At 44.2% G+C, this 21558-nt stretch overlaps 2 protein-coding genes across 6 annotated transcripts in view; both read right to left on the reverse strand.

Moving 5' to 3' along the window:
- The window catches only part of PARVB (parvin beta), a 97588-nt gene that overhangs the window by 66153 nt on the left and 9877 nt on the right, over positions 1-21558 (reverse strand). The window contains exon 1 of one of the 5 annotated variants that reach the window (XM_073316534.1): positions 11350-11491. The exons of 3 other annotated variants lie outside the window; for them this stretch is intronic. In XM_073316534.1, coding sequence (XP_073172635.1) covers position 11350 — 1 coding nt within the window. In that variant the 5' untranslated portion in view covers positions 11351-11491. Of the gene's footprint in view, positions 1-418; positions 553-11349; positions 11492-21558 lie in introns of those variants that run through there. One more of the 5 variants, XM_073316542.2, reaches the window with a different exon arrangement.
- Positions 2755-7995, reverse strand: LOC144929541 (uncharacterized). The gene is made up of 2 exons (XM_078849337.1): positions 3991-7995; positions 2755-3320 (listed from the first exon to the last, which is right to left on the reverse strand). Exons 1-2 carry the CDS (start codon positions 4364-4366, stop codon positions 3268-3270), a joined length of 429 nt encoding a protein of 142 aa, XP_078705463.1. The 5' UTR covers positions 4367-7995; the 3' UTR covers positions 2755-3267.

The raw sequence follows: 21558 nt of genomic DNA on the forward strand, positions 1-21558 counted from the left end.
AGATAAGGAAGGAGATATTTTTAAAATGCAAGAAATACATTTTGAAATCAGAACAAAGTAAAGTATTTTTAGCAAATAAAATCTCCTCCTTTCCACAACACCACTTCTATGCTAAGGGCTCAAAAACAGATAAAGAAAAAGTTAAAGGTGGAAATAAATACAGTCATGCATTAGGCACCCAGTGCCCACCTCACACACAGTTGAAGAAACATGTTTGATCTTGAAATCCAATTTGCTGGGCTGAATTCCACAAGAGCAAAAGGTTCTGTCCTATTTCTGAAGGAAGTGCCTAGTCAGAGCAAAGTGCTGCCATTTCAATAAAGCAAATTCTAAGAGACAGTCCCGCCGGCAGAGCCTCACTTACAGAAAGCCAGAAGCTCACAGCAAGATCTCTGCTCCACACAGGTAGCTTACAAACCTTAGAGTTTTGTGCATGACAAATCCTTTCGCGTACCTCCTTTTTTGCGTTTTTTACAAAGCAGCCCTGCCATTTTGGCTCCCTACAGTATGCGATGGTCCGGAGCGTACCTCTGCAGTGCAGTGTGGGCAGTGCAAACGTTAAAGGCAGAATGGCAGCTGGACAGGGACTGACACGCCTGGCCAGTCAAACTTGGGTTAATTTGGTCATGGTGACTTGGGAGGAGAGAACAAGGCAGCAGCAGCTATGTGGAGGGGAGAGTAGGGGGAGAAAAAATACTTTGCTTAGTAGCATGAAATTCAAGAAGGATGAACTCCCAGCATGAAATTTGCAACATACCTCACGTTCTGTAAAGAGAGACAAAGAAGCCATAAGTCCATCGCGGTCAGCTCAAGGCAACAGCTGACACACAATTTTTAAAGGTTGCACTTAGCCCACAAGAAGTCCCCGGTTAGTCATCTTTGCCCACTAGCCAGGGCACAGTCACATTCCCCTACCATTAAGCGATCACAATGGCTTATCAAAGAGAATACTGAAGTGCAGAGAGGAGTAAGAGGTTCAAAAGGCACTGATCACTTATGCAGATAGTCAGAGACACCTAATAGCAGGTCTTATTTCATCATCTTCCATTCCCCGTGTGGCTATGTTTGCTCTGAGGTTTAAGCTTCAGGTTTATCATAATATTCCACATGCCAGAGTTTCTGAAAATAAGAAACTGTCCCATGAAAGCAAATAAAAATGAAGCTGCAAAGTTCAGATCAGGATTATTCACAATTCTAGTGCACATGCCTGTGTGAACATTCATTTGCTGGGGTACTCTCAACATGGTGAACTCTGAAGTGTATTCACAGGGTTTTTTGGTAACAATTCTGCGTCACCGTTTTCCCCTTCACACCAATAGTCCGTTAATGAGATACAGAAATGAAGCAGGAGGGGAAAAATAACTTACAACACACACACAAAAGAGACCAAGACAACTCACAAACACACAATGGAGACAGCAACAAAAACAAATTATTCAAGATTGAAAAATGTATCCATGTCTGGGAAGAACCCAACAGATGTTTTAATAAAGGCTCACAAAAGTTATGCAAAAAAATTAGTCTAACTGAGACAAGTTTCACACGTCTCCAGATAACAAAAGCTATCTCCACACTGAAAAGGGCTTCCCAGGGTAGCTACTGTATACCAAAAGAGCTATACCAGCAAACCCCCCTTGTGGAAAAGCACCTTATACTGGCAAAAAAGGGGTTGCCTTTTAACCAGTATAGCTTATACCAGCTCCTCAAATGGAATAAGCTCTATTGGCAAAAGCATTTTTTTTTGGCAGTAAAACTGCATCTACACTACACTAGGATTTTTGTTGGCATAGCTAAGTGATTTTCCCCCCCACACTCCTACCAGACTCAGCTATGCCGGTAAAACATTCTAGTATAGACCAGCCCTCAGCCAGAAGGGGGGAAAGCTAATTTGCTTCTTCTAAGGGCATGGTGACACTTGCAGGTGTAAAGCGCTGAGAGTTAAACCAGCCATCAGAGAGCGCAGTAGGGAAAGCGCTGCCGTGTGTTCACACTGACAGCTGCAAGCGCACTGGCGTGGCCACCTTTGCAGCATTTGCAGCAGCATTGGGAGAGATGCATTATGGACAGCTGTCCCACAGAGCACCTCTTCCCATTCTGGTGCTGTGGCTTGTGGGAAGGGGGCGGGGGGGGGCATTCTGGGTCCTGTCCCAAAGCCCCGTGATGCTTCGCTTCGCATCCCAGCAATCGCTGTGCTTCCATTCACATTTGGCGCCATCTTTCAATGGTTTTTGTACTGCGCGCTTTGTCTTCCCTTTCGGTCTGCCAGAATGGAGCCCGAAGTGCTGAGGAATATGCTGATAAGTCTCGCCAGCACGTCACGTTTGGCAGTTGAGTTACTCCTTAAGCTACAAACTGACAGTGAGGAGTCCGACGACGATGTCGACCCGCATAACGCATACAACAACAACATCCCCACGGTTATATCGCATGCTGTACCAACGTTTGTGAAGGGAAGGGTGAACGATTCACTCAGGCATGGACCTCAGAGGTTCAACACCTGGAGGCTGAATTTGAACAGCCAGAGAGCAGGGCTATTAGAGGGGCCCAGCGTGGGGCTGCAAGGATTAGGGATGCCTTGAGGGAGCAATTTGAGGCTGAAAGCCACCAGTAATGTTTGGTGCCTGCACGGGAGTGAAGTGCAGTGGTTCCAATGTTAGTAGGAATCTGTGTTTCCTATGTATGATACACTGACTTGCAGTGCTTGTTTCTTTCCTGGGCTAAGGTATCTTCTACTTAATGCAATAATAAAGAATGTTTTCAAAGCCAAAAAATCCATTTATTGAAAAGAAACACAACTGCTTGGGAAACAGAAAGGGTAAGGGGGTGGGGTGGGGAGGGGAACGGTACAATCACAGATTTGCGTATCATACTGTTATCATTTTCCTGTTATCATACTCAGCCTTCCCATCTGGAGTGCTGTGCAATGAGTGCTGCACTTCTGGCTGGCTGAAATGCATGGTGATGGGGGTTGAGTGGGTTGGAGGTGACATGGGGGTACAAGGGAAAGAGTTTTGGAACAAGGGCTGCGGGGTGGGGGGGGCGGAAGCGCTCCACCTGCATTGCTACGAGCGCCTGTATTGAGTCCACTTGGCGCTCCATAATGCTTAGCAGACGCTCGGTGCTTTGGTGCCGGCGATCCGCATTCTGCTGGAGGACCCTCCTTTCTCTCTCCCGCCACTCCTGCAGTTTTTGATTTTCATTAAGGGACTGCTGCATTACTTCATGCAGCATGTCCTCTTTGCTTCTACGTGGCCCCTTTCGAATTCTTTAGAGTCTTTCGGCCGGTGATGACATGAATGGCTGAGATCTCAGGGTTGCATCTGTAAAGGCAAAATGCAACACTTAACAGAGGCAGCGTTGTTCACACCAGACAGATCAATGATTTGGCCGTACTTAAAGTAGACAAGTACAGTCTACACAATAGCAGAAATTGTCTGTACCAAAGCAAGCGCACATAACCCACAGGAGCCCCAAAATGGTGAGTAAGCACAGGGGCCAGGGGGACTGATTGTTTCACGGCTGTACTGTCCTCTGGGTTTCTGTGCCTTGGGGAGAACTAACAGCAGCAGGGGCCCCCTATACTGAACTCTGTCCCCACATTTTCCACAGGAGTTCATCCTGGAAGATATCTCGCTGCTGAGAGTGACCTAGGAAGCAAGGGAGGGTCTTGTACTACAATGCAGCTTTCACCCCAGCCCATATGCAGCTTGCCTGTGTGCAGCAATGGTCCCCCCACCGCTCATGGCACAGTGGCACGGACATGTTAGCCTTACAGGACTAGGAGTACCGTAGCTCTCCCAAGGAACCTGCACAAGCGCATTGCCCCAGCTTCTGCATGAGACCTTTGAAGAGATCACTGAGGCCAATTACAGCAATGTGAGAGAGCACATCAACGCCCTATTCCGCATTTAGGCATGCATGCAGCCCTAACCCTCCTAGCCCCAAGAGCCTGCACTGAACAACTTCCTTCCCAAAATAAAAGCCGCTTACCAGGAACCTCCTCTGGTGTTTGTCCTTCCCCAAGCACCGGCCGCTGCAACTGGCTACCTTTCTCCTGGCTTGAAAACAGCTCTGGCTGCATGCATCTCTGGATGCTGGGCTGTCTCCTCTCCTCCACAGCACCCTCACTCCCGCTTTCCTCCTCCTCGTCCTGCCTTGTTGAACTGGACTCTGAAGTGTCCATGGTACTCGGAGTGGAGGTGGGGTCGCCCCCAAGTATTGGGTCCAGCTCTTTGTAGAAACGGCAGGTCGTGGGGGCAGCACTGGAGCAGCTATTTGCCTCGTGGGCTTTGTGGTAGGCATTCCGCAGCTCCTTCACTTTAACCCTGCACTGCAGTGCGTCCCGCTCATGGCCCCTTTCCATCATGTCCCTTGATATTTGCCCGAAGGTATCGTAATTCCTGCAGCTGGGACTGGACAGCTTCTCCCCCCCCAAACACTGACGGGACACTTTTGGAGGCCGATCAGAGCGCACTAACAGACCAGGGCATCCACACTGGTGCCGTGGCACTCCAGCTGGGGCGCATCAAGCGTTATGCTTCTCGTCGAGTTGGAGTACCAGGAGCACTCCAGATGCGGAGTCCGGGCACTCTACGTGCCTTGCCAGTGTGGACGCATTATGAGTTAGAGTGCCAGGGGCTGCTTTAATGTGCTGTAACTCACAACTGTAGTCATGCCCTGAGTCACAAGGATTGGTCTCACTCCTGATTCACATCTGGTCTGTAGTATTGTGAGGGACTCTGCTAAACAGTTATAGCCCCAGAGTCAAATTTTCAAAAGCCTGTGACTTAGAAGCCTAGGGCCTGGTCTAGAAAAGTTATACAAGTATAACTTTGCGGATTAGGTGTGAGAATTTTTATTGATATAATTATACTGACATAAGCCCTGGTACAGATTGGTATAATTGTGCCTTATACTGGGGGAGGGGCGGGGGGAGGTTGGTGCTCTAACTCTATTAGTTAATGTAGCAAAACTTTCTAGGAGACAAGCCCTAAGTCCTATTTGCAAACGTGATTTAGAAGCCTACATTCCACTGACAGTCAATGGGACCTAGGTGCCTAAGAATTCTACCCTAAGTTTCATTGACAGTCAGTGGGGGTGTAGACTCCTAAATGCCTATCTCATTTTGAAAACAGGACATAGGCACTTTTGAAAAATGTACTTCCATTTTTGCAATCAGATCCTTGTGGGCAGACCTACTGGGGTTCCCCATGGGCATGGGAACGAGGGTTGCCAACCCTACAGGATTGGCCTGGAGTCTCCTGGAATTGACATCGATCTCCCAGTGACTACTGAAAGCAATCCGGGAGATTTTAATAGGATATTTTAAGAAAATGGCATTATGTCATGGGGGGAGAGGGGGGGAAGAGGAGGAATCTCCTGCAATAGCTTCAGTCAGAGTTGGCAACACTAATGGGGTCCCATCTGTGTGGATCCAGTTGCAGGATCGGGGCTTATGCTTGTTCCAGTGTCTGGCCATTAGTTGGCCAAAACACAAACACACACACACTCTTCTTTGAGAAAAATCATTTTTGAAATATTGCCAAACCCCCAAACATACTAAAATCATGATCTAGGCTCCACCCCAAAATAATGAGATTTTAATAAATCCAGAGTTCATTGCCTTCTCACTTCTGTGTCTTTTTGCTACACTCCAGTCATGTTTTCAGGCTCTTCTCTGCAATCAGAGAATAAAAAGGGTTTTTTGTAAAATAATGAAATAAATAATTAGTAAAAGAAATGAAAGCTGAGATTTTCCTGTAATCCCCTGAAGAATAATGTGAGTGGGGTAAGGTCATGAGGCTTGCAATAAATCACCTGAGCAGACAACAATGAGATAACTCAAATTGTTTAGCTCTAGGATCCCTATTCTAGCCCAATGCCCAGTAATATAGACAGTTAGGTGCTCAGTACAACACAACAAAAAAAAAAGGAAATCAAAGGTAGCAGAAAAGCAACAGTGAGAAGTCTTCAACCCCAGTTATGTGTTTTAGGACTCACCGAGACCTACACCTGTTCCATTCTGAACTTATTACGGCTTTAAAGATCAGTGCCCTGAATTGGACTACACTCTCATGCTTTTGTCATGGGCATTCAGTCAGCAGCAACACCCTCCCCTCCTTTCTTTGGCATGTACTGTGCCTCTTCTCAGGCACCACGAGTCATGAGACAAGGAAAATTAAACAACACAGCCTGGGATTTGAAAAGGGAAATAGGAGACACATATATCAGCCTCCCATGATACACGTCCTGTGAGATTTCCATGGAAAGTGCAGAGGCGGTCGTTCAAAACCCGGGACATCATCCTTGTAAATCAAACAGTGGTTTACAGAATCCCCTTTACTTGTGCATTGCCTGAACAGAGCCCAATCCTCCCTCCCACAACTGACACGGACTTGTGCCTTACCTCTCCAGTAGTTCCACTGAAATCAGAGTGAGGTACAACTATCTCAATGCAAGTAAGAGTGGCAGAATTTAGCCCTTACATTTTAATCTCTTCACAGCAGGGATCTCACTACTATCATGCACTTACACTGGCACTACTGAAATAGTAAAAAACAATAAAGAATCATTAAGTGACCAGTGGGTTTGTCAAACACCATGGAAGCTGCCCCAAATCATCCAGGCAACAGAGCATTCTCTGGCCTATTGGATTCTCACCGTGGCACAGGACCATAAACCACCCCTCTCTCAATCCCAGTGACGGGGCCATGGCTAGGGTATCCATAGGCTCTAACAAGCCTCAGATGCCATAACAGGCCCTGGTGATCATTGACAGCCAATACTATTTAGTTGTGCTGACTGACCTGGCCTTATCTACTTAAACTAATATACTGCCTGGACTGTATAGCCACATGTCACGCTGTACAGTTTATACCCACAATAGTAAGTTGCGCTGTTAAAGGCACTTTGGTTCCAAATATCCGGCTGCTTCAGGGCATGGGAATGCAGACAACTGCACAGAATGAAAGGGATCAGTAGCAAGAAAGTGAAAGCTCCAATGAGATTTTCAAGCATTTCTCAAGAGGCATGAAAGTGAATTTTAAACTCAGCTTGAACCCAGACAAAAAAAACAAACAAAAAAAGGAATTCCAATTAGGCAAATTCCACTACCCATAAAGGTAAGAACAATTTGATTTCAACATGAGGTACTTGCTTATCTGCTTCCTCAATAACGTCAGCATAATTAACACGGTGTTAGTGTTTTAGGATACAATGCAGGCCACCTTTAACTCACCACCATTAATGTTCTTGTTATAAAGGGCAATCACTAACTCTCAACTCTTAAAAAACAAAATAGAGTGATAACTAATTAATTTTAACTACAGTTATTTCTGACCCAAGGATTGAACCTCACCCAATAGAAAAGCAACAGCTGTCACAATGCTGATCATGGCACTTTGGACACACAGCACCTTCCACTTAGTTCATATGGTTGGTTAATTTCATCCTCTATTTCACTTGTTCAAAATTTCCAAATTGTGCGTGTAAAAAAGTAACACTGACACTGACAGCTTTTAGGGAAAAAATTGGTCTTGTGGTTAAACCACAGGTCTGGAAACCAGGAGATCCTGTGGGGTCCTATGCCTGGCTACATCACATACAAATTAACTGAGCACATCACTTCACCTCTCTGCCTCAAAGAAGGTGCAAATGTGATGCCTATGTACACATGCTAACAACGTGTGGCTCATTGTCCCCCTCTAGTGGCCAAGGATACACAGAAATTGACAAGCCTACTACTGCATTACTGATGTGTTAATGTTTGCAAAATCTGATGAAATCTTTGGATAAAAAGTGAGAGAGCAGTGCAAAATATTCATCAGTTAGGGATGCAAAAGTAGCAACAATACTAGGCAGTAACTTCAATCAAAATGATAGGAACTGACCTGATCACATTCATAGGAAGGGAAAGTGTTAGGAATTACATCCAAAACAGAAGTACTTTAATAAAAGGAAATGACTAGTAAGCCTGAATAGGCAGACAATACACACACTCACAGTAACCAGATAAGCCGACAGACTCACAGTGCCATTTAGACACAAGGAGGTCAGAAAGAAGGCAAATGCAAAACAACTGCTTTTGAGAAAGAGAGGTCTGATCACACTTCTTTTTTTAGCTCAGAGAAGTGGGTCACATTGGCTTCTATGGGCTTCTGTTAAATTGACAGTGACAGTCCCATCAGAGACTGGCGGGCAGTGAACAAAAGGTCTCCCTTATTTCCCCCTAAAAGGATTTTTTTAAAAAACAAACACTCACATCAGATAGAAGCCATACATTCTGGATCAGGATTGGCTGAAAATTTTCCATCAAAACAGTCTTTCAGTGGAAAATTATGTTTGACAAAACAAAATTTTCCACAAAAAGTGTCTGTTTTCCACGGAATATTTCAATTTTTCGCCAAAATCTTTTGGTTTTTGAGTTTTCAGCAAAAACAGAACATTTCCATGGAAAAATTTAAGAAAAATCTTTTTTTTTCTCCTATTGTTGTTGAAAACTGCCATAGGAAAAAAAAATAATTCAGACGAGCTGTATTCATGGTGTAATGCTATAACATTCAGTACGATTGTAATGTGACAGAGCCCCAAAGGATACATCTACACGACAATAAACCACCTGTGGCTTACCCATGTCAGCTGACTCAGACTGCGGAGCTATACAGCTGCACCGTAGCCATTTGGGCTTGCGCTGGGACCACCCCAGAGCCCACTTATGATGGGAAATGGAAGAACCATGCACTGTTTGGGGCCTGCATATGTTTTTCCTTTGCAATGTAGTTATGCAGCTGTTTCTTTTCTATAGTTAAAATGCCCACTGACCCACTGTATCAAAGAAACAGGACCGCAGGACAAATGAATGAAGTCTCAAAATTGATTTTTGTGTTTAGCCCATAAACAAATATCTCCGTACCCTTAAATAAAAGCATGTGTCCAACTCTATCCCCTGACAGAATCCGCTTTTAAGGATTCAGCAGTTATGAGTCCTTTTAAATATAACAAAAAGATATTAAACTTGTTACCTGAACTAAGCAGAATGGGATCAGGACAACAAAGAAGATATTGCTGAAATGAACACTGTTCTGGTCCTTATGTAGCTATGGGGCTTAATGAGGATCAGCATGTGGATAACAATTAGAGAAAGAAAACGTGTGCCTATTTAAATACAGGGGCTCAAATTCCATGTTACAGGCTCTACTGGGCCATTGATCACTATTTTTTTGTTTTGTTTTGTGTGTGTCAGCGGTCATTTCGACTATAGAAAAGAAACAGCCACTGACCTACATTGCAAAAGAAAAGCATACATAGGTCCCTAACAGTGAATGGTTCTTCCCTAACTCAAGAAGAGAGAGAAACAAGAGTCCCCCTCATTTAGATAAAGTCATCAGAGATCAACAATCCCAGCTCCTTCATTTATAATATATTTAACTCTCCCCATACATCATGGCAGTTTGCCTGCTTTGTTACTGTCACAATTAAGTCGCCGGCATGGCAGTTGATCTTTTTTGTTCTTCTGCACTTTGGAACAGAAAGTTATTCAACTCAAGCTTGACAAAGGAACAAGAGAACATGGGTCAGGAATGTCCTACTAACATCCTGTATTAATTGTTCTGTGACTGGGACCTTCCTCCTTTGTTTCCTGCTTCTTATCTCCACCTCTTCCCCAGTTTTGAATGCATGCCACCTAGAGAGGAGGTGATTACTTAAGGATAACTGATAACTAGCCATCTTCTCCACTAGCTTATTCACTGCTACCTAGTAAGTAGGGAACTCTCCCAAGCAAATGAAGGCCATCCATTTCTAGAATTTGAACATTTTAAAAGGAAAAAAATGTTTGTACAGCACCTAGCACAATGGGGTGAGGATCCATGAGTGGGACTCCTAGGCACTACCACAATACAAATAATAAAGCTTCTATCCTTCAAGACGTGAACTGAATGAATTCAATGAAGTATCTTCCTGAGCCTGCAAAAGGATTGCTTCAGTCCATGAGTTTGCACCCTTGCTCAGTTAAAGTTCTGCCATAAAAAGAAGGGATTTTCCACTCATTAAACAAGGATTTGTTGGTGGTGGAATGGAGGCGGTGGTTGGTCTTTGTTGTTTCCCACTGCCTCCTGCATGAATAACAGGAACCTTGTATTTAAGAGAGGGAGGTAGAGTCTGAAAGTTGCCTGTTAAAACATTAAGGAAAGAGAGAGTCTAATGTGCAGAGGAAAGCTATGTGGGGAGACCTACTGAAGTAAATGTCATCCTTTAGTATCCCTGCACTGGCCTTGGGCAACATCAATACTCCCTTTGGAGATACTTGTTCTTGACCCCACCTCCCCTACCCTCCAACCCCCAGCACCGCCCTGCTATACAGTTAATAAAGAAGTTTTTAAATTTCGTATAGCAAATGCTATATAAAGCATTGCATATTACTATGTAGTCCACACTACTACTTTGGACTTCTACACCAAAGAAAAGTTCAAAGAGATTTATCAGAATGAATTAATCTTCAGAGACATTATTGTATTATCATCTCCATTTTTAAAAATATAATACACACAGAGTCTGAGGGCAAAGTTTGGGAACCCAAATCAGGCACCTAAATAAGGGGTTAGTTTTCAGATGTGCTGACACCCCCCAATTCCCATTGAGCAATGAGTGCTGAGCACCTCTAAAAATCAGGCCACTAACATGAGCACCCAAGTTTCTAAGTTTTGGACAAAGTGACTACTGAAGGACAAATCAGCCAGTTAACCAGCAGAGCCAGGAACGTACCTGAAGAGTCCCAACACAGTCCATTCATTTTAATCTGTGATCACACAGCATTGTCCCCTCTCCCCAAAAAACCCACAGAAATTACTTGCTAACTTCTGTACACTTTAAATCTGGCCCCAAATAAGGGCTCAATGCTGCAAACACTACCATTTGTCACCATTAGCGATTCCGACTGAAGTTAATGTGATTCCACCAGGTAGTAAACATTACAATGAATGATATTTGCAGAAACAGACTCGAGGATAGGGTGACCAGATGTCCCAATTTTATAGGGACAATCCCAATTTTGGGGTCTTTTTCTTATATAGGCTCCGATTACCCCTCACCCCATGTCCCAATTTTCCAAATTTGCTGTCTGGTCACCCTACTCGAAGATAAACATTTCCACAGCCTTCTCAGTTGGATACGGATCATCAGGAGAAGTTTTACATGCTTCAGCTTATTGCTTTTCTTCTCCTCCTATTTGTTCTAATTGATATAAAGTGTTATGCAGAATTTTATATTAAGCATACATATGTCTACACATTTGCACATGTCAAATGTTTTTTTCTGACTATGTCAAGAGAAATAAAAGGCAACAGGACTCACTGATGAAGGCAATGACAGCAGATAAACACCGGTAGTAGCAAGAAAATGGCACTCTCCAATCCAGCCTGCGATATGGAAGTCAAGAAAGAAGCCGTTTGCTATATATGAATTCGCATCTACAGCTATGACTCGCAATTTAAGGAAAGGAACTCTTTTTGGTGCAGAAAAGTGACTGCAGGAAAAGTACACTGAAGATAACAGATGCTGCAAACCACAAATATAAGTTCTCTCTGAACTGTTACTAACAGCTCTAGATGCACAAACAACAACAAAAAAGAAAAGGGAGTCCTGCTGTGAGGTTTTGCTAAAAAAAACAAACAAACCTTGCAATTCAGATATTTAACTCAACAAATTTTATTGTTTTATAGTAAATACTGGGTCTGAATCCAGTACAATGTAAATAGGGTCCAGCCTAGGGATGGGCAGACTATTTCACAAGGTTGGAAACCACACCCAGAAACTCAACCAAAGCTTTCAAAGTGTTTAGCACCTCTTCCTGTCCCGAAGCAGCAAAACAGCAGCAGCCAGAGTCTACAACTCATAGCCATGCTGGCTAGTGCCTTCACTCTGTGAATACATTCAGTGATTTCAGCAGAGCTACTTGCATGGTAGGATATTACTCCACATATGGTAGAATCTGACCTTTTAAGGAGTTTTTCTAATGGTTCCGGTTCTGCCATATTCAGGAAATTATTATTTGTATGGCAAGAGCCTCTAGGGGTTCCACCAAGATCAGGGCCCCATTATGCTGGCTGCTAGACAAACACAGAGTAAGAAACAGCTCATGCCCCCAAAGAGTTTACAATCCAAGTAGTCAAATCAGACAGACGCTGGGAGATAGAAAGTATTTGTATTCCCATTTTACAGATGGGACCTGAAGCACAGAGAGACTCAGTGACCTGCCTGAGATCACGTGGAAATTTTGTAGCAGAGCCCAAATTGGACTCAGGTCTTTGAGTCCTAATCCAGTCCAGCATTCCAACCACATGACTATTCTTGGAATTTCAGGAGAAAACTCAACCATGAGAAATATCAGCCCAAGTACCAACCAAAAGAGGCTCCGAGTTTTGTGAGGGATCCAAATGTTTGGATTATAGATTTGGGTGAGCATCCAAGCGTTCAAATATTTCACTGAACAGGAGGTGCAGAGTTTTGGAGATGAGGCTAGAAATTCCTCATGGTCTGTCAGTCTAGCCTGTTGCATTTCCTTTTTATTCTAAGGAAACACATCAGTGGCATCAGGCACCAGCCTACCTCATAGTTTGCATAAGGCAAGACATTATTTTGTGCCATGAGGCGCAGCAGCAGCAGTCTTGGCAGGCAGATGTTCAGTGGGCTTGGGCACTTTGAAGAGGAAGTGAGCCCTTCAAATCCAACCATTGGCCAATCTAAATTTCTTTTTAAAGCTACACAGCCTGACCCTGACTCAGGTTGGCGGGGAAAAGTGGGCAGAAGAGCTACCCAGTGAGATACACTCAAAGCCAGGAAAGAGAAGCGGCTTTGCTATTATTTCCTGTTTCTAATGTAGTAGTGTGCAAGCACTCCAAACAGGAATCGCGGCCCCATTGCTCTAGGCACCGCAAAAAAATCCCACACAAAGGCAACCCTTGCCCCAGAAAGCTCACCCAGTATAAGAACAGCCCCCTTGAACCACACTTGCATAGATCCAGCAGCCAAGAATCATCACATGGGGGTTGCTGTAGGTTAGAATGGGAATCTTTCCTTCTCCACATCCTGCTCAGGCCATTCAGAGGGCAGAAGCCTGATTCCTTGGGTTCTGTTCTCCAGTGAGAACTCCTCCTTCATTCCCAATGTCAATTTACAGTCATGTTACTACCCATGGTGTGACATGCCAAAATACCCAGCATCCTTGGAACAACAGTCTGCGTCGCTTGTGCAGACCTGTCCATTACAAAAGTGAAATTTCCCAATCAGGACAGATTCTTGTTATCTGTATTTTCACTTCCTTGAGAAAACTCTCCACTGTACCACGCTGCCTCCCCACAGCTGGATTTGCTCTCAAGCAAAATTCCCTAGTGCAATGAAACTCCTTTCACCGTGACCTAGGAAGTCCCATATTGTTTTCAGGCACTTCAGTGGGTATGTAAATTGCAATTCCGATTGGCTTCAATATGACAGGGCTCCAAGATGGGGTGTGAATAGGGTGACCAGACACCAAATGTGAAAAATCGGGATAGAGGATGGGAAGTAATAAGAGCCTATATAAGAAAAAGACCCAAAAATCGGGACTGTCCCTATAAAATCGGGACATCTGGTCACCCTAGGTGTGAACAGCCTTACCAGTGAGTCAACAATGACATAGATCCCTAAGGGGTTAGACTCGGCATAGATTAAAGGTATAGTGCTAGCCACTCCTTCCCTGCCCAACATCCTGGTGAGGTGGCGTCACTGTAGCAGATCTCTGGAGCATGAGCAGGAAGGGAGGCAAACGATGATCCCAACGAGATGGCATGTGAATGAAGACCAGTGGAGAGCGAATTAGGAGAGGCACATTAAGGGAAAGTCCACAATCAGATGCCTGGAAACCCTTCCAAAACTCCACCGTCCCTGAAGAAAAGAAGATTCAATCCTCTGTGTGTGCCAGAGCTGTGTATTAGACCCATACCACTATGCAAGACAAAAACTACAGTATGCAAATGCCATTCTATTTTAAACTGAAAGAGACAACAATCTTTGCATCTATTTAATAATATGTCTTCAAACTCTTGCCAAGCAGGCTAAGTGGGAAGATGTGTTTTGAGGATCACACATTGTTTTTATTTAAAGATAATGAGAAACAGACAACATGCTCTATAAAGAGACTGTAATAGTTCCCCATCTCATCCAACTCCCACGTTTCACGACATCAGGAGTTTATTTCCCCACCCCAAAGAACTGGTGTACATCTCTCTCGCTTAGCTAATTAAAAGTTTTCACAGCCAACATATGGCAGCTTCACTGAAAAATACATCCTTTCTTTTCAGTGTATATTTGTATTACAGTTCAATCGTTTTAAATAAGAAATACTAAATGAGGAATTGGAAGTCATTAAAGCCAGAAGGGCTGGCCTGTTTTATGATCACTTGAAAATACATTTTATTGGGTGTTGAAAAGTGTTTTTATAATAATAAATAATAACAACAACATCAACAACAAGCAGCTCTTATAGAGATCTCCAGGTGTTTTACAGAAGAGGCAAGTATCATTACCCTCTTTTTAAAGTCTAAGAAACAGTCACTGAGAGATAATAGACTTGCTGAAGGTCACCAGAAATAAAACCATGTCCAGGGCCACATCACCTAGGCTACACTGCCTTCTCCTCTCTCCCTCCCCCATACCCCACTCCTCCAATACATAAATAAATAAAAAATAAATATTCTGCCAACCGACTCCTTAAGGCAAGACTGAACTGGAATCACGTTGCACACCATGTTTTTCAATTAATTTACACGCAGCACAGAATCCATGACTTCTGGCTGCAGAAACACAGGTTTCTTCGTGGCTAAGATGGAGTCCCAGTGTTGTCTACATGGTGACTTATTGCACAGTAAGCCACTGTGTGACTGTGTAGTGCACCAACTTGCTGTGCAAACATTGTTACACCACAGTGAAAGCCCTAGCATACGGCTTAGCATACTACTTCAAAGTGCAGTATGTTAAACCACACTCTCACACTTTTGCTGTAGCAGTGGCCACACCGTGAGTTACTACACAGCAAGCTGGGGTAATGTAGATTCACAGTAAATCCTCCTGTAGACAAGACCCAAGTCAAGAAATACATACATGGGCAGGCTGGACACATTCCATCCAGTAAAGGTTAGTAGTGTGTGCAGACATGTGCCTGCACAAACACAAGCATTATCCATCTCAGAGGTGATGACTAAAGAGAGTAACAAAAATAGCACATAAAGCAAGAGGTATTCCATATCTACCACACATGTGGCCAGGAAAACCCAACACAAATGCCATATTTTGCATATCATAGCATGTAACTCAATCTATTGCATCAACTGACCTAATACAGCCCCAGTGGGAATCAGTAACCTCCAGCAGTAACGACTAATGTATTTAACATATTTCAAAGACAAAATCCACTCAAAGTAACAACGCATCCCTCCCAACAGTCGCCATCGTCTGCTGGAAAACCATGTGATGGGGTGGAGGAATTATTTAAGCTCAGTACCAATGTGGACACAAGAACAAATGGATATAAACTGGTCATTGGGAAGTTTAGACTTGAAATTAGACAAAGGTTTCTAACCATCAGAGGAGTGAAGTTTTGGAATAGCCTTCCAAGGGAAGCAGTGGGGGCAAAAGATCTATCTGGCTTTAAGATTAAACTTGATAAGTTTACGGAGAAGATGATATGATGGGATAACATGATTTTGGTAATTAATTGATCTTTAAATATTCATGGTAAATAGGCCTAATGGCCTGTGATGGGATGTTAGATGGGGGCGGATCTGAGTTACCCAGGAAAGAATTTTCTGTCGTATCTGCCTGGTGAATCTTGCCCATATGCTCAGGGTTTAGCTGATCGCCATATTTGGGGTCGGGAAGGAATTTTCCTCCAGGGCAGACTGGAAGAGGCCCTGAAGGTTTTTCGCTTTCCTCTGTAGCATGGGGCACGGGTCACTTGCTGGAGGATTCTCTGCTCCTTGAAGTCTTTAAACCACGATTTGAGGACTTCAATAGCTCAGACATAGGTGAGAGGTTTTTTGCAGGAGTGAGTGGGTGAGATTCTGTGGCCTGCGTTGTGCAGGAGGTCAGACTAGATGATCTTAATGGTCTCTTCTGACCTTAGTATCTATGAATCTATGAGTATTACTGCCACGAGTTGTCACCAATCACCACATTACTCAGAGTCATGGAGGCCTCATGAGACAATAAAAATTGGATAGAGAATATACTGGGGGAGGAGGGAAATGTCAGCTGGTAATGAAAACATAAGAGCTCCATTAGAGAACCATTCAGACTAAGACATCAATAGAATCGACACAATGATCGCTGACTAGACATAGCCTGTTGCATCAATCAGGTCCCAAGAGGCACAGATTCAGGTTGACTAGCAGGTCAGGTTTTTCTGTTTTAGATACTGCAAGCTGACTTTTAAGTCACTAGCTTCTGCAGTAAATTATAAATAACTGCATGCAGTTAGCCCGAGATGTCAGAGAACAAAATCTGCTGAAGTCATGACTGCTTTGATGACTTGAGGTCAGTGCAAGAGAAAGCCTGCGGGTAACCAGCTTTTGTCTTCCCTACTTCCTGCTGTCACTAAGTCTTCTAAAAAAAACATAACGGGTTTGAGGGATGCCTCTTAGTTTGCTGATGTGCTGAGGAAGATGAACCACTGAAACAGGAACACAGTAAGGTTGAAAATATGAAACGGCGGTGCACAACTCTGAAGTTAACAGGGGAAGCATAAAGCAGCTCCAGTTACAGGCTCTACCAGCTGTAATGATGGTCAAAAGTCCCAAAGAGACACTGCTATATGAAAGCAGTGGGCCCTTCTTATGGTATATGCCAGTGTCAGTTTACTGCGTTCTTAGCTTTTCTGATGTCCCTAACAAGTAGTCATCAAGAGTTCTCTATGTCCCATGTATCCTCACATAACACCCCACACTTCCAAATTCATAAACACAGGCTGAGATTTTCATCCACGTGCAAGGGATTTGGAAACCTAATCACCTTTAGAATAAATAAAGGAAGCACAGGCAGGAACGTCTGTGAGGGGAGGGCTCCTACCTCATACTGAGAATGAGGGGCGATCAGCAGGTTATCTCAAGTGCCTATATACAAATGCACAAAGCCTTGGAAACAAGCAGGGAGAACTGGAGGTCCAGGTGATGTCAAGCAATTATGACGTGATTGGAATAACGGAGACTTGGTGGGATAACTCACTTGACTGGAATACTGTCATGGATGGTTATAAACTGTTCAGGAAGGACAGGCAGGGCAGAAAAGGTGGGGGAGTAGCACTGTATGTAAGGGAGCCTGCTCAGAGCTCCAGTATGAAACTGCAGAAAAACCTTAGTGTCTCTGGATTAAGTTTAGAAGTGTGAGCAACAAGAGTGATGTAGTTGTGGGAGTCTGCTATAGACCACTGGACCAGGGGGATGAGGTGGATGAGGCTTTCTTCCAGCAACTCGCAGAAGCTACTAGATCACACACCCTGGTTCTCATGAGCGACTTTAATCTTCCTGATATCTGCTGAGAGAGCAATACAGCGGTGCATAGACAATCCAGGAAGTTTTTGGAAAATGTAGGGGACAATTTCCTGATGCAAGTGCTAGAGGAGCCAACTGGGGGGGGGGGGGGGGCGGGAGCTTTTCTTGACCTGCTGCTCACAAACCAGGAAGAATTAGTGGGGGAAGCAAAAGTGGATGGGAATCTGGGAGGCAGTGACCATGAGTTGGTTGAGTTCAGGATCCTGACACAGGGAAGAAAGGTAAGCAGCAGAATACGGACCCTGGACTTCAGGAAAGCAGACTTCGACTCCCTCAGGGAACTGATGGGTAGGATCCCCTGGGGGAATAACATGAAGGGGAAAGGAATCCAGGAGAGCTGGCTGTATTTCAAGGAATCCCTATTGAGGTTACAGGGACAAACCATCCCGATGTGTCGAAAGAATAGTAAATATGGCAGGCGACCAGCTTGGCTTAACGGTGAAATCCTTGCGGATCTTAAACATAAAAAAGAAGCTTACAAGAAGTGGAAGATTGGACAAATGACCAGAGAAGAGTATAAAAATATTGCTTGGGCATGTAGGAATGAAATCAGGAGGGCCAAATCACACCTGGAGCTGCAGCTAGCAAGAGATGTTAAGAGTAACAAGAAGGGTTTCTTCAGGTATGTTGGCAACAAGAAGAAAGCCAAGGAAAGTGTGGGCCCCTTAATGAATGAGGGAGGCAACCTAGTGACAGAGGATGTGGAAAAAGCTAATGTACTCAATGCTTTTTTTGCCTCTGTCTTCACGAACAAGGTCAGCTCCCAGACTGCTGCGCTGGGCATCACAGCATGGGGAGTAGGTGGCCAGCCCTCTGTGGAGAAAAAGGTGGTTAGGGACTATTTAGAAAAGCTGGACGTGCACAAGTCCATGGGGCCGAACGCGTTGTATTCGAGAGTGCTAAAGGAATTGGCGGATGTGATTGCAGAGCCATTGGCCATTATCTTTGAAAACTCGTGGCGAACGGGGGAAGTCCTGGATGACTGGAAAAAAGCTAATGTAGTACCAATCTTTAAAAAAAGGGAAGAAGGAGGATCCTGGGAACTACAGGCCAGTCAGCCTCACCTCAGTCCCCGGAAAAATCATGGAGCACCTCAAGGAATCAATCCTGAAGCACTTACACGAGAGGAAAGTGATCAGGAACAGTCAGCATGGATTCACCAAGGGAAGGTCATGCCTGACTAATCTAATTGCCTTCTATGATGAGATTACTGGTTCTGTGGATGAAGGGAAAGCAGTGAATGTATTGTTTCTTGACTTTAGCAAAGCTTTGGACATGGTCTCCCACAGTATTCTTGTCAGCAAGTTAAAGAAGTATGGGCTGGATGAATGCACTATAAGGTGGGTAGAAAGTTGGCTAGATTGTCGGGCTCAACGGGTAGTGATCAATGGCTCCATGTCTAGTTGGCAGCCGGTATCAAGTGGAATGCCCCAAGGGTCGGTCCTGCGGCCAGTTTTGTTCAATATTTTCATAAATGATCTGGAGGATGGTGTGGATTGCACTCCCAGGAAATTTGTGGATGATACTAAACTAGGAGGAGTGGTAGATATGCTGGAGGGCAGGGATAGGGTACATAGGGACCTAGACAAATTGGAGGATTGGGCCAAAAGAAATCTGATGAGGTTCAATAAGGATAAGTGCAGGGTCCTGCACTTAGGACGGAAGAACCCAATGCACCGCTACAGACTAGGGACCGAATGGCTAGGCAGCAGTTCTGCGGAAAAGGACCTAGGGGTGACAGTGGACGAGAAGCTGGATATGAGTCAGCAGTGTGCCCTTGTTGCCAAGAAGGCCAATGGCATTTTGGGATGTATAAGTAGGGGCATAGCGAGCAGATCGAGGGACGTGATCGTTCCCCTCTATTCGACATTGGTGAGGCCTCATCTGGAGTACTGTGTCCAGTTTTGGGCCCCGCACTACAAGAAGGATGTGGATAAATTGGAGAGAGTCCAGCGAAGGGCAACAAAAATGATTAGGGGTCTGGAACACATGACTTATGAGGAGAGGCTGAGGGAACTGGGATTGTTTAGTCTGCAGAAGAGAAGAATGAGGGGGGATTTGATAGCTGCTTTCAACTACCTGAGAGGTGGTTCCAAAGAGGATGGTTCTAGACTGTTCTCAGTGGTAGCGGATGACAGGACAAGGAGTAATGGTCTCAAGTTGGGGAGTGGGGGAGGTTTAGGTTGGATATTAGGAAAAACTTTTTCACTAGGAGGGTGGTGAAACACTGGAATGCGTTACCTAGGGAGGTGGTAGAATCTCCTTCCTTAGAAGTTTTTAAGGTCAGGCTTGACAAAGCCCTGGCTGGGATGATTTAATTGGGGATTGGTCCTGCTTTGAGCAGGGGGTTGGACTAGATGACCTCCTGAGGTCCCTTCCAACCCTGATATTCTATGATTCTAAATGGAAATTGGATATCCAAATCCCCCTAGCCAACTTTGAAAATCTCAGTCATATATTTTTACTCACTCCCCATGTCCTCAAGTTTGAAACTCTGGACTTCTGTGTCCACGGTATTGACCATATGTATACCTGGTACTTCCTGTATCAGGAAACCTCTCTGCACTGTGGATAAAGTTATCACGTAGGCTGAGCAGCAAGCCTGAAGCTGCTAAAACACTGAACCCTACAGCAAGCAGAGTCTGCCTCACCTAGCTCTTGTCCCAGATCACCTGGCACTTGAACCCTTACCTAGAAACTGATAGATTTCAGCAATGGAAGGAGTTCACTAGCTGAGCCCCTGTTCTTGTGAAATAAAGGCATGATCCAAAGCCCAATGAAGTAAGTGGAAAGACTCCCATTGACTTCAATGGGCTTTCAATCAAGTCTTAAAAGCGGAACATTTTGGACCAGACAGAACATTCTCTTGGGTGAAGAATGATGGAGGCAATTTCGGTTTGCTGCAGAGAGTGAAAAGATGACAGAATAAATATCAATCATATGCGAATGTTTGGCCTATGCGGCTGCTTTTAAAATATGCCAAAGAGATTTAATTTTACAATACTCCTTGTGTATATAAAACTCAGAACTGTGTTGAATAAGCCCTCTGTACTCCCACAGTACTGAGCTGTGAATCACTTGAATAAAATTTACATTAATAAAGAGCCCTGATATGTTACAATCCATAAAAAGCACTGAAGTAGTTATGATTTCATGCATTGCAGATATAGTCCAACCTAAACCACCACAAGTCAACCACCACAAAGGAACTGAGCAGTCTATAAAATGCCTTTTCCCCTCCAACAATATTTTTAAAAACAGTTGTGAAAACTGATTTTCTGTAAATTATTTTGATAACTATTTTGCTACCATTTCTGAAAAAAGTTTTTAAAAAAATCCAAAAATTTTAGTGAAAACAAAAAAAGCTATTTCAAAACACTTTGAAATAAAAACAACTTCAGTATTTCAATTTTTTTAAAAAAGGGTGTTTGTTTTTCAACCTGCTCTAATAAAGATGCAGAGCTATTCTGCTGATTCTTGCTCCTGCCAGACCAAGTGAAGGTTTTTAGCTACGATCCAAGATCCATAAAAAGATCCACCATTTCTCTCAGAGGTACTGTCCACACTTAAAAGCTTTTGCTAGTATAACTTAGACAAGTTCCCTAAATGAAATAAACTATACTGGCAAAAAAATTCTTTTGTTGGTATAACTGCATATACAGCATTGCTAGGGGTACCAGGTGTCCAGTTTTCAACCGGAACACCCAGTCAAAAAGGGATCCTAGCAGCTCCAGTCAGCACCACTGACCAGGCCATCAAAAGTCCAGTTGGTGCAGGGCTGGAAGGCTTCTTGCCTGGCTCCACGAGGCTCCCCAGAAGCGGCAATGTGTCCCTCAGCTCCTAGACGGAGTCCCATTGGCTGGAACTGCAGTGGCGCCTCCGAGCAAAGGCAGTGCGCAGAGCCGCCTGGCCTCACCTCCACCTAGGAGCTGGTGTTTCTGTGGACTCGGGAGCCACCCAACCCCCCGCCCCAGCCCTGAGC

Source organism: Lepidochelys kempii, chromosome 1 (genome assembly GCF_965140285.1).
Source record: "Lepidochelys kempii isolate rLepKem1 chromosome 1, rLepKem1.hap1, whole genome shotgun sequence".
Classification (NCBI taxonomy): Eukaryota; Metazoa; Chordata; order Testudines; family Cheloniidae; genus Lepidochelys; species Lepidochelys kempii.